This window comes from Contarinia nasturtii, unplaced genomic scaffold, assembly GCF_009176525.2.
Source record: "Contarinia nasturtii isolate CC-2019 unplaced genomic scaffold, AAFC_CNas_1.1 Cnas_scaffold_2864, whole genome shotgun sequence".
NCBI lineage: Eukaryota > Metazoa > Arthropoda > Insecta > Diptera > Cecidomyiidae > Contarinia > Contarinia nasturtii.
Genome location: NW_022200181.1, coordinates 170,919 through 187,332, shown reverse-complemented (window position 1 = coordinate 187,332; position 16,414 = coordinate 170,919). Strand labels below are relative to the sequence as shown.

At 32.0% G+C, this 16,414-nt stretch overlaps 1 protein-coding gene across 43 annotated transcripts in view; it reads left to right on the top strand.

Annotated features, from left to right (window-relative positions):
* LOC116349475 (sodium channel protein para) overlaps positions 1–16,363 on the top strand; it is a 74,423-nt gene extending 58,060 nt beyond the window's left edge. For 10 of the 43 annotated variants that reach the window (XM_031780947.1, XM_031780926.1, XM_031780927.1 and 7 more), the window contains 14 exons: positions 6–193; positions 276–477; positions 2,806–2,987; positions 3,278–3,497; positions 3,575–3,843; positions 3,946–4,119; positions 5,274–5,396; positions 7,380–7,502; positions 7,584–7,778; positions 7,855–8,100; positions 8,178–8,448; positions 8,523–8,827; positions 8,904–9,741; positions 10,062–16,363. In XM_031780947.1, coding sequence (XP_031636807.1) covers positions 6–193; positions 276–477; positions 2,806–2,987; positions 3,278–3,497; positions 3,575–3,843; positions 3,946–4,119; positions 5,274–5,396; positions 7,380–7,502; positions 7,584–7,778; positions 7,855–8,100; positions 8,178–8,448; positions 8,523–8,827; positions 8,904–9,741; positions 10,062–10,261 — 3,536 coding nt within the window. In that variant the 3' untranslated portion in view covers positions 10,262–16,363. Of the gene's footprint in view, positions 1–5; positions 194–275; positions 517–2,775; positions 2,988–3,277; positions 3,498–3,574; positions 3,844–3,945; positions 4,120–5,273; positions 5,397–7,379; positions 7,503–7,583; positions 7,779–7,854; positions 8,101–8,177; positions 8,449–8,522; positions 8,828–8,903; positions 9,742–10,061 lie in introns of all 43 variants that reach the window. The other 33 variants (XM_031780921.1, XM_031780922.1, XM_031780930.1 and 30 more) reach the window with 8 other exon arrangements.
* Positions 16,364–16,414: the final 51 nt, after the last annotated feature.

Below are 16,414 nucleotides of genomic sequence, written 5' to 3'. Positions count from 1 at the left end.
TTCAGATCGTGTATTTTTATTTCCGGACGGTGACATGCCCCGATGGAATTTCACGGATTTTATGCATTCATTTATGATTGTGTTTCGTGTATTGTGCGGAGAATGGATCGAATCAATGTGGGACTGTATGTTAGTCGGTGACGTTTCATGTATCCCATTTTTTCTAGCCACCGTTGTCATTGGCAATTTAGTCGTACGTATATTTGATGCCATTCAATATGTAAAATCTATATGAAAAATAATATACAATCAATGGATTCACATTTAAAATCTAGGTTCTCAATCTTTTCTTGGCCTTGCTTTTGAGTAATTTCGGTTCATCAAGTTTATCAGCGCCGGCTGCCGATCAAGATACAAATAAAATATTTGAAGCATTCAATCGTATCGGTCGATTTCAGCGTTGGATTAAACAAGGCATATGCAATGCACTTAAATCTATAAAAAATAAGCTAACAAATCAAATCAGCGATCAGCCAGGTGAGCGGACACATCACAACAGTTGGATATGGAATGAAGGTTTTTATCCACTTGTTACTACTATTTATCATTTTTCTATAAGTTCCCCTCTTTTGTATCAATTACATATCGCAATATATCTCTATCTCTCTAAAAAAAAAATCAAATCAATAAAAAAAAACAAAACAAATTCGTTGAACAAAATCAATTCGCAGCTTATCAAATTGCTTTCAGCTCGATCCAAGTTAACCCAAAATACCAAACAAAAGTAACACAACTTTTCGGTTTTCTATTCATTTTTGATTTTATTCTTTTGTCTACCTCAATCGTTTTCTACCATTTATTTTCTATCTGATTTTTTTTTTCTTTTTGTGTTTGTTCATTTTTACGCTCCCCGTAGAGTCGCTCTCATTTCATTTGAGAAGATCGTTTTTTTTTCTGTTACTATCACTACTAATATTTGGCCGCTTTCCCAATTTCATGCAATTCTATCCTCTCAACTCTCTCGTTTCATTTAGTTTTTTTTTTTTTAAGTTGAATTGCAACTTCGATCACACCAAATCTTTTGTGTACACCAAAGTGAATTTTGAATATGAAATAAACTTTCGTGTCGAATTCACAGCATAACATTTTCCCTCTAAAAAAAACTTCTAATTGGTTTGTTTCAGTTTCGTACAATTGTTTTTTTTTTTTTATTCTTTATTCTTCTCTTACGAATTCTTCGAGTTGTTGTCTTTTTTCGTTACTTTTAATAACCGTTTCCACAATCAAGAGCATTGAGTGCAATACGATTCGAAAATTGTTCATAAAACGCAATCAAACAAACGGGATAAATAAAGAGATCTTGAACGCGCAGAATTTTTTTTTTAGAAAATTTTAACTAGTTGAACAGTGGATTTGACCTTTCTTCAATTCATACTCAAAATAAAAAAAACTGTTTGTAGTTTAAATTAAATAAAATTGGATTTTGTGTTCTGACGCTTCACATGTGTATCTTTTTAGTTTAAATTATTAATCACACGTCTGCATTTATCACATCAAAGACAGAACAAACATAACTATTTCAGAAGAATTTTCGAATTTCGTTCTGTGATGCATAAATGCATACGCACTGAAATTGTTATACATCTTTTATTTATTTTATTAATTGGTGTTTAGTAATTTTTTGTGTTTAACATTCTTGAATGTGTATTCAAAAAACGAACATTATATTTTGCATTTTACTACAATATTCAGTGTAAAATATTATTAAATTATTTTCATGTGGCAAAAATATTTTATTCGTTTTTTTGAAAAGTCGAAATTCATCATACGTTTTTGTCGCACCTAATAAATGGCACACTTTTTATTTTGCATCATTATTAATTTCTCTATGATTTGAATGCGGCACATTTCATTCACTTTGTTTTCATCTCATGCAGTAGTGAGAGATTTACAATAGAGTATAATTTTATAATTTTTAATTCGATTTTTAAGCCAGTAATTTTCCATGAAATTAAAAAAATATATATATATGTCAAATGTCAAAGGCATATTAACCACTAACCATCATTCATAAATATTTTATTTGTTTTATTGTAAAAACAAAATGAATGATTTTCTATGTAAGATGGGTACTTTTTGTCGCCCCCTGTGTTTGTTAATCTATCGACGATAAAATATTCGCTGACATCGTGAAAATGAGTAAAATAACTAGGTAACGAATCAGCGAATATTTCATCGTGTACTTAAAGTAGCCGTTTAGTCGTTGTTCGCCGTCGTAATTTGTGTCTTGATGTCTGTATGTTCGTCATGATTTTCCAAACGTTTTTTCGTTCTTGTTGTAAACAAAATATATGTAGAAATTTACATGTGTGATCAAATGATAACCACTATTTGTCTCTATCCCTTTTTTCGTTCTTCACGATAAACGTAATTTTGGTTAAAATTTGATATGATTTATTTGTTGGTATTTTATTAACACAATTCGATATTTTTGATTAAAAAATAAATTTGGTTCATTTATTTTGTTTAATTTGTATCTCGTTGTTGTGAATCGTTGTTATATGGTAAATTACAAATGGTGCACTATCAAATTCGGAATATCGTGAATTAATCCATTGACACATTATATTTTTTTTTTAATCTTTTAAAACCAAAAATCCATTTGCTTGATAAATCGAATCGCGTTTTGGATATACTCGAATCGGCTTAATACGAAAATCGAAACATAAATTTTAACGAATGGAATGGCGTTTGGAAAACTGAAAAAAAATGAAAACAAACAAACAAAAACAAACACAACAAAACGAACATGTTGTTGCGAAAACGACGAGATAGGCAAGGGGATATGTGGTTGTATGTCAACAGAACATGGTGATAATGAACTCGAGTTAGGACCCGACGACATCCTGGTGGACGGTCTCATAAAAAAAGGTATCAAAAACCAAAGCGAACTCGAAGTGGCCATTGGCGATGGCATGGAATTCACCATTCACGGCGATCTCAAATCCAAAAATAAAAAGACTAAAACACTTCTGAACAATGCCAAGGTAATATAACAAAATCTAACATTTCATATTTGCGATGTAATTTAACAACAAAAAAGAGAAAACACAAAGCTAAATTAAATTTTCGTTCAAAAAAAAAGAAAATATATGAAAAACGTTCCAATTTATTTATTTGTTTAATTTCAAAACAATAAAAAAAAGCAAAAAAAAACTATTCGATTTACAACAATGAACTGAATCGATTTATTTATTTTTTATTATTGTTTGTGTTTTGTTTGTGTTGAACATCCAACTCTATCACCACTCTCTATCACTCTCCACACACTCTCCAGATGATTGGAAATTCGATAAATCATCATGACAATAGATTAGTTCATGAATTAAATCATAGAGGTATGTCCTTGCAGGACGACGATACGGCTAGCATTAAATCATACGGGAGCCATAAAAACCGTATGTTCAAAGATGAAAGTCACAAAGGTAGCGCTGAAACATTGGACGGAGAAGAGAAACGCGATGCAAGCAAAGAGGAGCGTATGGACATGGAACGCGGTATGATTAGCGACTGAATGTCACCTTTTTTTCGCCGTTGCTATTTTCAATATTTGATTTTGCAACCGTTTTGATAGATTTAGATGACGATATTGAAGGAGAAGAGAGTCTCGGTGATGATGGTGTGGATGTGATACATGCAGAAGAAGATGAACTTATAGAAGAAGGACCAATAGACTGCTTACCAGAATCGTGTTACACGAAATTCCCAATATTTGCCGGTGACGAAGACTCACCATTTTGGCAAGGATGGGGCAATTTACGTCTGAAAACATTTCGTTTAATCGAAAATAAGTACTTCGAAACGGCCGTCATCACAATGATTTTACTGAGTAGTATGGCTTTAGTAAGTCTCCTTCATTTGTAACAATTTTTTTATTGTTTTTGTATTGATACGGTGTGTGTATATTTAAAAGTACCATTTAAAATCAATTTGAACCACTTAAAGGCACTTGAAGATGTTCATCTACCTCAACGACCGATTCTACAAGATATTCTGTATTACATGGATCGCATATTCACCGTGATATTCTTCTTGGAGATGTTAATCAAGTGGGTTGCGCTCGGTTTTAAAGCATACTTCAATAATGCTTGGTGCTGGCTTGATTTCGTCATTGTTATGGTAAGTGTTTTATGTTTTGTTTAATGCACCGTTTGTTATTCTCAACAGCAATTCAATAAAAATGCGGCCGCAGAAAAGTTCGTTTTTTGGGGAGAAAAGGAAGATATTTAAATGGGCACAGATTTCATTTACGGACTTTTAATAATAATATAATTTCATAATTTTTCTTCTTTCGCTTATATTGAATCGAAAATGTATCAGTTGTCTTTGATAAATTTGGGTGCTATATGGGCTGGTGCCGCTGATATACCGGCATTTCGTTCGATGCGAACTCTTCGCGCTCTGCGTCCTTTGAGAGCCGTTTCGCGCTGGGAAGGCATGCGAGTAAGTATCGCGCGGCGATAACAGACACACACACACACACCTTCTCTACTCACTCTCTCTGTGTGTGTATCTTTCTCTCAATTTACATCGAATTTTACGTTCAATCATTTGTTGTTTTTTTTTAGTAATAGCCAAACCGTGGTGATTGTGTGTTTTACGCATAATTTGCGTTCAGTATATTCAATATATATATATATACACGGACAAAAATATATTTTGTACAGAAAACGTCAGTGTACGCCTCAGTTGAAACGTTTGTCGTCGATGTTTTTGGAATCGTTGTTTCTTTTAAAATGATTTTTTTCGTTGTGTTTTATTTTGCTTTAATCGCTTTATCTCAAATGCTTTCGCTTTTATTTTGTACAAAAAAAAAAAAAAAAAAAAAACAAACAACGTTAATCTTTCGATGTATTTCACTTCTTCTTCTATCTGCCCCTAAATTGTTGCGCTTTTGTCAGCTTAATGTTGTTATATTGAACGAAACTGTTTCATTTCATCGTTGCATAACTCACGATGTCAGATAAATTAAATCTGCAAAATTATTAAATTGTGCAAATTGGTGTGTAAAAACGAAATATACATTTAGAGTGCGAACATGTTTAAAGATAATAACAAAATGTAAATACCAGGATGCCCCTACACACACGCAAAAAAAAATGTAAACAAGGAAGATCAATCTGTTTTTTTCATTTCTTCTGAAGTGATTGAAAAGCCCCACCAGATAAGATTTCGACGAAACGAACAAAAAAAAAAGAAATCTGTGTGCAATGCGTAGGTCATGGTTTGTTTGCCGATTCATATTTATTCTGATGTTTTGGAATTGTTCGTAGGTGTCGTTAATCAACTTTGTCGCTTCACTTTGTGGAGCCGGAGGCATTCAAGCGTTCAAAACAATGCGAACGCTTCGAGCTCTGAGACCGCTACGTGCCATGTCCCGTATGCAGGGCATGAGGGTACGTAAATCAAATCTAAGCCAAAATAGTACTTAACTTTAGCATATTTCGTTTGGTTTTCTTTTTATCCTTTTTATAACATTTCCATCGCGAAATTGTGCATCGTAATTTTAATTTTTCCTAGACGTGTTAGAACGTTTTTACTTTAGAATGATTCAAATACTTTCAACACATTTTCCCTTATTATGATTATGCAAACTTATTCACAATTTTATTCGTTTTTTTTTCTTTCTTTCAAATCAAAACTGTTTTAAACATCTCTATTTTCACTAGAACTTATTTGCATCGCATATCTCGTCCATTTTTACTGTTTTTTGGCTCGTTACAATTATCATATTTAGTGACGTCTTTACATCGGAATGTACTGGTTGTGTTAGAGAAACATACATTGATTTTTGGAAAATGAATGATACATTTTTTGTATAGTCTATGTTTATTTAAAATTTAAAAAAATATGTTGATTGTTAGCGTTAGCAAACTATAAAAAAAAACACATGTACGCTCAACAATAGAATTCCACACATAATACACACAGTTTTTTTTGGAAGACAATTATACACTTGAACCAATTTCCAATTTTACACAAATTTATTTCACAAACACACTTTCAAAGAACTTTAAACCAAAACTTAAGCTTGCTTGTTTACTTTTACGGCTGTCTCAGCACACTTGAACCATATAGAAAGTAATTGTGCAAAAAAAAAATGTCAATGTATAACATTTGATTTTGAATGGTTAATAGTAATACGCACATAGTATGTGCAAATGAGAGTAATTTAATTACTTTTTCTTCGTGATGAAAATTGTATGAAGAGACTAGCTTTTGGTAATAATACTAATAGTAAACAATGAAAATCAAATATCGTTGATTATTATACACTGCAACTTGCTTTATTTAAATGTTTAACAAGAAGAGCCAATATACAACTGATATATATGCATTTTCGTTGACTATTTACACAAGAAACACACTAAAATGATGAAACTATGGAACACTTTGTTCGGCTCTTCTTGTTGATATAGCAAATTATCTATAGTCGACATAAAGTAGAGTAGCCCTTAATTGGCTGTAAGAGCAATAGTGTATTCTTTGAATTCATTTTTTGTCTACAAAATGTTCGTAATTCACTGTGCAAGTTTTCTATATATCTAACATTTTGGTGTTGTTTTTTTTTAATTTTTCTTTTGATTTTGATCAAGTTATTTTAAGACCTTGGAAATAATAGCAACTAGGCAACATGGCAAACATAAGCTATTACGATTGTCATTTCCAAGGTCGATTAAATTTTTTATGAAATGTTTGAAATTTTTGAAATGCTAGAGAGAATACACCGGATTTAAGCTTCGAGAACTAGATATATAATCTAAGTTTTTGTGTCACATTCAGACAATATATTTAGCTGCCGTCATCTGGATATTTCAGCTCATCTGGATGCCGTCAGCAGATGATGCGAAATGAAAACAATAGTGATTGTTATAGTAATACCACTATATAACAAGCTAATATACCTATAACAATCACTTCTATTGTTTTCACTTCGTATCATCTGCTGACGATATCCAGATGAGCTGTAATATCCAGATGACGACAGCTCACATTTTTCAGAGTCAAAAACATTTGAAATCATTCATTTAGCTTAAACTGGTGTCTATCTCTCAGCGCCTATATATTTATCTGTTTGGTGTCGTTTTCTCGTAGCTTTGCAAATTGAACGTTTAATCTGTACACTTAAAAAGTCAACGCATGATTGTCTTACATTATTGTTTGTAATTTTTTCTCGATATTCTTTGTAATTCTTAATTTCAAATATATTTTTCTATTTGGATTGAAATAAACAATTTATATAGCATTTTTCTTAAATTTTTTAGCAACACGTTTTATTTTCAATTGTTTTATTTTTCATTTGTTTTGTTTAATAACAATTTATCCAAATTATCTAATCTTAAGAAATCGTAAAAATTCAATCATTCGTTCGAATCAAGGTTGTCGTTAATGCACTGGTGCAAGCTATACCGTCCATCTTCAACGTATTGTTGGTGTGTTTAATCTTTTGGCTTATTTTCGCTATTATGGGTGTACAGCTTTTTGCCGGAAAATATTTCAAGGTATGAACTCGTCAATTTTTATATGAGTAAATAATGCAAATTTGGCCAAATTATCAAATGATTTTACATTTTATTTTACAGTGTGTCGATAGTAATAAAACTACATTAAGTCACGAAATCATCCCGGATCGAAATACATGTGAAGCGGAAAATTATACGTGGGAAAATTCGCGGATGAATTTCGACCACGTAGGCAAAGCGTATTTGTGTCTATTTCAAGTGGCTACATTCAAAGGATGGATTCAAATTATGAATGATGCCATTGATTCACGTGATGTATGTTCCGGATCGATATATCTCAACCAAACGCATGCAATTGATTATCGTTTTGTTATTATTATTATTGTTGCAGATTGACAAGCAGCCGATTCGTGAAACAAACATTTATATGTACTTGTATTTTGTATTCTTCATCATATTCGGATCATTCTTTACGCTGAATCTATTCATTGGTGTGATTATCGATAACTTTAATGAGCAAAAGAAAAAAGCAGGCGGTTCATTAGAAATGTTCATGACTGAGGATCAGAAGAAATACTATAATGCAATGAAAAAAATGGGTTCAAAGAAACCAATGAAAGCGATACCAAGGCCTAGAGTAAGATTCACTTATATACTTATCATATCCACACATTTCTTCTAACTTGTATCCATTTTTTTGGTATATTTTTTTAGTGGCGACCGCAAGCAATAGTGTTCGAAATAGTAACCGACAAAAAATTCGATATGGTCATCATGTTGTTTATCGGTTTTAATATGCTGACCATGACAATGGATCATTATCAACAAACAGAACAATTTAGCATGGTTTTAGATTATTTAAATATGATATTTATTTGTATATTCACCAGTGAATGCTTATTAAAAATCTTCGCACTTCGATACCATTATTTTGTCGAGCCATGGAATTTCTTTGATTTAGTTGTAGTTACATTGTCCATTTTAAGTAAGTATTTTAATGAACCAAAGTGAGAGAATGTACCATCCGATTCTTATTTGTTTTTCGTTTTCTATTCACAGGTCTTGCACTAAGCGAATTCATCGAAAAATATTTTGTATCGCCAACATTATTGCGTGTAGTTCGTGTAGCTAAAGTAGGTCGCGTTTTACGTTTGGTTAAAGGTGCTAAAGGTATCCGTACGCTGCTGTTTGCCTTGGCAATGTCGCTGCCAGCCTTATTTAATATATGTCTGCTACTATTTCTCGTGATGTTTATTTTCGCTATATTCGGCATGTCATTTTTTATGCATGTCAAAGACAAAAGCGGTTTAGACGATGTATATAATTTTAAAACGTTCCCGCAGAGCATGATCCTATTGTTTCAAGTGAGTATTTTTTCAACTGTTCAAATATGAATTTGATTTTGAACATAAAATCATAAAATGTTGTGATCCATCGTAGATGTCTACCTCAGCTGGATGGGATGGTGTGCTGGATGGTATAATAAATGAGGAAGATTGTAATCCACCAGATAATGATCGTGGCTATCCGGGAAATTGCGGTTCATCGACAATCGGTATCACATTTTTACTGTCGTATTTGGTGATCAGTTTCTTGATTGTCATCAACATGTATATTGCCGTCATTTTGGAGAATTATTCACAAGCCACCGAAGATGTGCAAGAGGGTTTAACCGATGATGATTACGATATGTACTATGAAATTTGGCAGCAATTCGATCCAGAGGGTACACAATACATACGCTACGATCAATTGTCTGATTTTCTTGATGTGCTTGAGCCACCGTTACAAATTCACAAGCCGAATAAATACAAAATCATCTCGATGGATATACCAATTTGTCGAGGCGATTTAATGTTTTGCGTGGATATTTTGGACGCGTTGACAAAGGATTTCTTTGCACGCAAAGGTAATCCAATTGAGGAAACCGGAGAACTTGGCGAAATTGCGGCGCGGCCGGAAGAAGAAGGCTACGAACCTGTTTCGTCTACTCTCTGGCGTCAACGCGAAGAATACTGTGCTCGGCTGATTCAAAATGCGTGGCGCAAGCACAAATTGCATAAAGAAACACCCTATGCAACGGGTGATGAAACTGATGTGGATCAAAATAATGCTGGCGGCGGCGGTGGTGTTAGTGGTGGTGGTGGCGGAACGAGTGGTGCTAGTGGTGGTAATGGAAACATCAATATACATTCCAATTCAAATAACAATGATAATAGTGATGGGAACAATATGAACGGTATTGCTGCGGCGGTGGCGGCAGCGGCAGCAGCTAGCGGTAAGAAATATTACTTGCCGAATAGATAAAACCAAAAATAAAAGAAACAGTGAGCACAACATTCTTGTTTACTTTGAAATTGAAATATACAAAAACCAAAAAATAACACATACAATACAAACACACATACACACACAAAATGTTGGTTGGAATTCAATTTGAATTTTGAATTGATGCTTACCTATATGCTTGAGAATCTCTTTCAAAGTAATCGGGAATAAATGTCCAAAAAGCTTCTCTATCTCTCACTCACATTCAATCACTCACACTCACTTTCGATGGATTAATCGTGCAGTCTTTGACCTTTCCAATCAATACAGACGCAAAATTTGAGCCCGATAATGATTGCGACGATGGCAATACATCACCATCAAAGGATAAAGATGGAGATAATGGTAGCCAAGGACGGCAAACTGCTGTGCTTGTTGAAAGTGATGGTTTCGTTACGAAAAATGGCCATCGCGTTGTGATACAACATTCCCGTTCACCCAGCACAACATCAAGATCGGCTGACGTCTGAGAATCGTTCGCCTCACCTCTAAACGAAGCACGACAGAAATGAAAACCACCAAAATTTTATTTTGCAACTTTAAAAACAAAACAAAAAACACAACAACAACAATTTTTAAACGCTTTTTTTCTCTTCTCTTCGCCATTTTTCTCTATCGAACAAAGAGTGAGGAATGGACAAAGTTAGCAGCTCTTTAAATACAACATTGTAGATCGCTGAACTTTGGTCTCAACTTAACCAAAAAAATCGCGCAAAATAAACTCTAAGTCTTGGCGGCGCAAAGAGACCTATACAGACAGTTCAAATGCGAGCCAAATGACATGACCAATCTAGCACAAAATCAAAACCAACTCAATTCAATGCAAAGTTCAAAAATGTCGTCATGATTATGTGTGCAACATGCGCGTCACATTAAAAACCAACTGTTCGACAACACAATCATCAAACACACTTCGTGTGACATTGCGCTTATTTTGAACTCAGAAAAATACCGAACTAAGAGGAACAAAAGCAAATCAAGTTTAAAAAACTATATAAAAAAATGAGAATGCAATTGTTAAACAAAATCTCAAATTCATACCAATTTCAAATATGGTTTTGGAATTGAGCATGGAATAAAATGAACAAATAGAGAATATATCAGAGTGTTGAGTTTATTGAACAAAAGTGTGCGTCAACTAGAAACCAATAAATAAATAAAACTGCACTCAAAACATTTTAAAAAAGCTGACTGCCATTTAAAATAAAAAAAAAAAATAATAAAAATAACGAAACTTACGTCATAAACAAAAATCTAGTGTTAAATTTAGCGCCATATGATGATAAATGTATTTGATCGAAATTTGTGGTGCGATATGAGAGACACATAAATTATAAATAACGTTTTTCTTCTTGCACTGGAACGATAGACTACGCGAAAAACAAATCCAAAATAAAGAAATTACACTACCGTTCGACTAGATATTGTCAATGAACTTACATCACTTTTAATAAATTTCAACAAAAAAACATACTAAAATTGACTGCCGCTACAGGCTCAATGAAGATAATTATGAATATCGTCAAAAAAAGCAAAATAAGTGAAAAAGACACTTTTAACGATTAATGTGAAATAGACACACACACAAACACACAAACACACAAATCAAACAAAACAAAACCCAGTTTGAAAAAGAGTTTCGATGGTCAATTTATTTTCACTAATTTTATTTTATCACATTATCCCCGTAAAATGAATTCATTTGGGATCGCTCAACATCAAGCGCTTTTTGCTAAATGTGAAGTGAATAGCATTCTAATAAATAAACGTCAATAAATAAAATAAACCAAACACGCGCAAAAAAAATCGTGCTCACTAAACCAGGCACAGAATAATTAATAAAAAAATCACAACAAAAAAGTTTTTCTTCAAACAAACAAATGTTTAAAAAAAATCATCGAACATGCATAGATTAATCCCAACACTCAGTCAAAAACAAACCTACTTTCAATCACATTCATTCATATAAAATTTAAAACAATAATATAAATAAATTATTGTACGTGAAAGAAAAGCGATATTTTAGAGCCACACATTTTCACAAAAACACACTCAAAACCACTTACTTAAATGAAAAAAAAAACAAAAACCGATTTTTTTTTCAATTTAAATGAAACTCAAGAATAGAATATTTTTAAAAGAAAAAATAGGCAATTGAATATATTAAAAAACTAAGTTTATAAAATCATGAACGACATTGCGCATATTTAGCATAATTAAAAAAAACACATATGATTAAATAAAAAATAACAACAAAAAACACATTCATAAATTTAAAATTATAAAAAGACTTAGATAATTTTAATGAACTTAACGATTTAAGCCAGTTTAAGCAGAACGCGCAACAGCTAAGCAAATAACAAACCAAACAAATCGATACGAATAACTAAACCACAACTAGATATGCATAATTTAAATTTGAAAAATTAAAAGAAACATCAAGATCGATTAAAAATACATGTGCTTTATATCGTCTACCAGGCACCATCAGCATCAGCAGTAATTTAAGGCTTTTTAAACAATCGCACTTCAACAATCACATGAAAACAATCGAGGATTAAAATTTTGTTCACTTTTCGCTGAAAAAAAAAACCAAAGTTTCTCCACTCGCAATATCAGCAATGAAAAATCTTTCGTTTTGCGCCATGCCATTTCGCATTTTCTAGGAAAAAAACATAAGAAATAAAAACCATGAACATGAAAAACGTCTATGTGCTATATTATGAATTATGAACAACAACAAAAAACAGGAGAAAACAACATACACACAAGTATTCGACTAAGAGCTAGAAACGCATTTTTTTATATACATTTTTTGTTCTTTCTTTCTGCGTGCATTCGACAAAAACAAAACACACAGCTAAGCAACAAATCAAGAAAAAGAGCCAGCCAAATCAGCCAGCAGCCACAACAAACAACAACATTTTTTGATATATTGCTTTAAAGAGGTGAGGCGAACTTACAACAAACCAAACAACAACTACTAACAATTTTATCATTAAACTTTAAAAATTAAGCAAAAACGTAAAATTAACAAAACAAGCAAAAAACAAACAAACAAAAAATGATTGTCACCAATTTTATGCAAGAATGCTAAAGTCTTAATACACAATCTCACACACAACACACACAAATTAACACACATACACCAAATTGAATCACCAACTCAATGATGAGAAGACAAACGAATCACTTCTAAACATCTTTTGACAATTTTAAAACGTGAAAAAATGCATATTTCATTTTGAAATCGAAAGTCGTGTGTTGATTTACCCACATTCCCAAAAGTGAAAGGAATTTAAAATTCAATTCGACTTATAAATTCGGTTGCACACTTTTTTAAGCAAATAAACAAGCAAAACAAACAAACAAAGACAATTTAAAAGAAAATGCTTTAGATTAGCGGAAGGAAAAATAAATTTGTATTTTCATCATTTGTGCAATGATGTTAATCAAACCCATTCGACTAGATACTAGTTTATCCAAAAAAATGGAAGAAAAATCTAAACTAAATTTAAACAAAAAATTGTACAATCGAATAGATAAAATATAATGTTTAAGAAATGTGTCCCAATCAGAAAATCTATCCAAGCGCGGCGCAATGAGTTAGTTGAGGGAAAATTTATTAAAAAAAAAAAGAAAAGAAATCAAAGCATTAGATTATAGCGAATGATAATGTAGAAATTTTTAGAATCCACATTATGTGAAAATAAAATATATTGGAAAACTATGATGTAAATGTGGTGCGCGCGCGCTTGTCGATCAAAATTGAGTGACCAAATACCAAGTGAAAAAGTAAAGATAAATAGTTTAGTTTTTAATTGAATTATTGAGTTTTCGGTTCGGTAAAATATTTCACTGGAGCGTTAATGTGTAGCACTATGTGTTCACGTTATTCGTTTGGAGGGATGAACAATTTATTTATTTTTTGAATTAGTTTCGCTTCTTTATACGCGTGATTATTCTTTTCATTTCTTTTTATTTTGAAATCACCTATAGATGTGGGATTTATACGTAGGATATTTGTACATAAATTCAAATATTTTAGGAAAATTGGGTGTGTGTCTTGAATTTAGCTTATGACTGATAGATACGATTTGTTCTTCTTTATTTATTTTATCTCTCTGATACGCACGCATAACAGAATTTAAATTTCGAAAAAAATACAATAATCTGATTGCGTATGAATGTAAATACTGGATGAATGACTCATAATGAATTAATTTAAGAGAAAGAGTTATCGAATGATAAAACAACGATTTGATTAAATTTATATCTAATTTCTCCCATTCTTCGATTTTCTTGTTTGATCCGTAAAATGAATGGGATTTTGATAGCGCATTGTCCAACCCCGACAAAACTGAGACACACACACACACTTACACACAATCAATCGATTTATTCCCTCCGACGATTGCCCATTTTATCTTATGAACAAAGAAAATCACATTGAGCTTATTTTTCATTTTCAACATTGGTGTGCAAGTGATCACAAAAAAATTAAAATAACAAAAAAAAAACATGCCAACAACTCTCTATCCAAAAGCTGATTTGCTGAATGTAAAGTTGTTTTGTAATTTTATGCTACTACTTTCGTTTGTCGGCAAAGTCATGCAGAGCTTCTTAAAAATTGCTTTGATCGATTATGTACCCAATATCGGCACCGACGTTATGGTAAATTTTCAGTGAATCTTTCTCATCATATATAAGTCTAAAACTCTTTCGATTATAAACACAACAACACCACGCGCACATTTGACCATAAAATGCATTACACACGAAAATTTCAACAACAACAAAGTAAAAGAATATTTTTTAAGAATCAACCAAAACGAAAATCCTGCCATTTTCAAGTAGACGAAGATCTAAACTTAGTTTCATCAGCTTCGCTTTGTACCGAGAACAAATGCAAAACCAATATAAATGATATTTTCTGTATCAATTTCCGAGTAAGAGACGAGTCTTGACGATGACCGCCCAACGTAATAAGAAAATTAAATGCAAACCATTTTCGGTTTAATATTGCCCCGCCCACAATTTCACTTCTTTTTTTTATTTCGTTTTTATTTTAGCCAATAAAAAACCGAATGAAAAAACATAAGAAAATAAGAGCGATCAGTTTAATCACCTCAAATTGATCAATCGAAAATCATTCTTCGAAAATACGGTATCAAAGTAGGTAATTAAAATAGCATTAAATCAGAAACAATTTTAGCTTTTTGAAATAGCTAAACGATTATTATGATTTCATTTTCTACCTAATTTGAAATGTGTTTTTTTTAACAAAAAGCTTATCTCGAAATTAGGTTGCAATTGTGATTAGAATTGATTTTTCTATGCAATTTATGTGTGTTATCTCTTTTAGAAATAAAATAACAACTACAGCAAAGGAAAATCGAAACAATTTTCCGTTTAAACGATATACAAACAAAAAAAATTATTCTTCTTCTCTGTCTCAACAATAATAATTGCATTTAAGAAAGACACAAACTATTAAATTCAAGTAAATCAATTTGATCGCATTTAGATATAAAATAGCTAAATGAAAATCATTTTTAGAGGACACACAGAAACACGAACACAATGAATGAACCAGATTATCGCATCGAATATTGTGTGAGACATAAAAGAACAAAAAAACAAACAAACAAACATGCTAATTAAACTCTCATATGTTGCATTCGATCGATTCCAGAGCGCTTATCAAGCCAATTTTCGTTTGAAAATGACGCAAAGTATTTACTTTGATTTCATACCGCCTGAATAATTTTCCTTTCTTTTTATGTATGTGTGGAATTTATACACTTGTCCAGCAACTAAATTCGATTAATTAAATACTGATTTTCTGCAGTTGCAAAAGCTTTGAAGTGATGAAGTGAAGGAGCGAGAGTGGGGAAAAGAGCACAATAATTCCAATATCTATTCTTTCACAATCCGCCAATAATGGCAAATCTTTGGATAAAATCTTCCCAGGATCCAAAGAGATGCGATTATTTGCATTCAATACCTCACGTTTCACAGCACCGTGTCGATCACCGTTTAGAGTTTGTCACAAATATAAAAATTAGTCAATCGATAGCAGTAATTTTTCGATAGCAGCCATTGCCCATTCCAATAAACCAATACATGCATACATAGATGATCTGTGTGCGTGTTCGATTTTCATTTTCGATTGAAATTTCGAGTTGAAAAATTGCCCATTTAATTTTAATACGTGTGCAAATAAAATTCGAATGAAATCGAATCTGAATATATGATCTGCTGGTGTTTTTAAGGCAGAAATTAGTGTCCATTTTAAATGAAAGATAATCATAGATCAAAATGCAACAGTCATTTGCTTCATAAATCCATCTCAATAGCCAAAATAATGGAAAAACTACACAACTTTACTCCCTTCATAATTTCACGCATTTGATCCTACGTTTATTTGACCAATTGTCACAAACACACTATCAATACCAAGAAAAAAAAACAACATTCTCCAAAACACATACTACTGCAAAATCAATCACACAAAAAATAAACAAGGAAAAGCGAAAACAAACTACAATTTATGGCAAAAAAAAGACAAACACAAGACAACAACAAATGAGAATATTTAAAAAAATGTAATGATGAATATT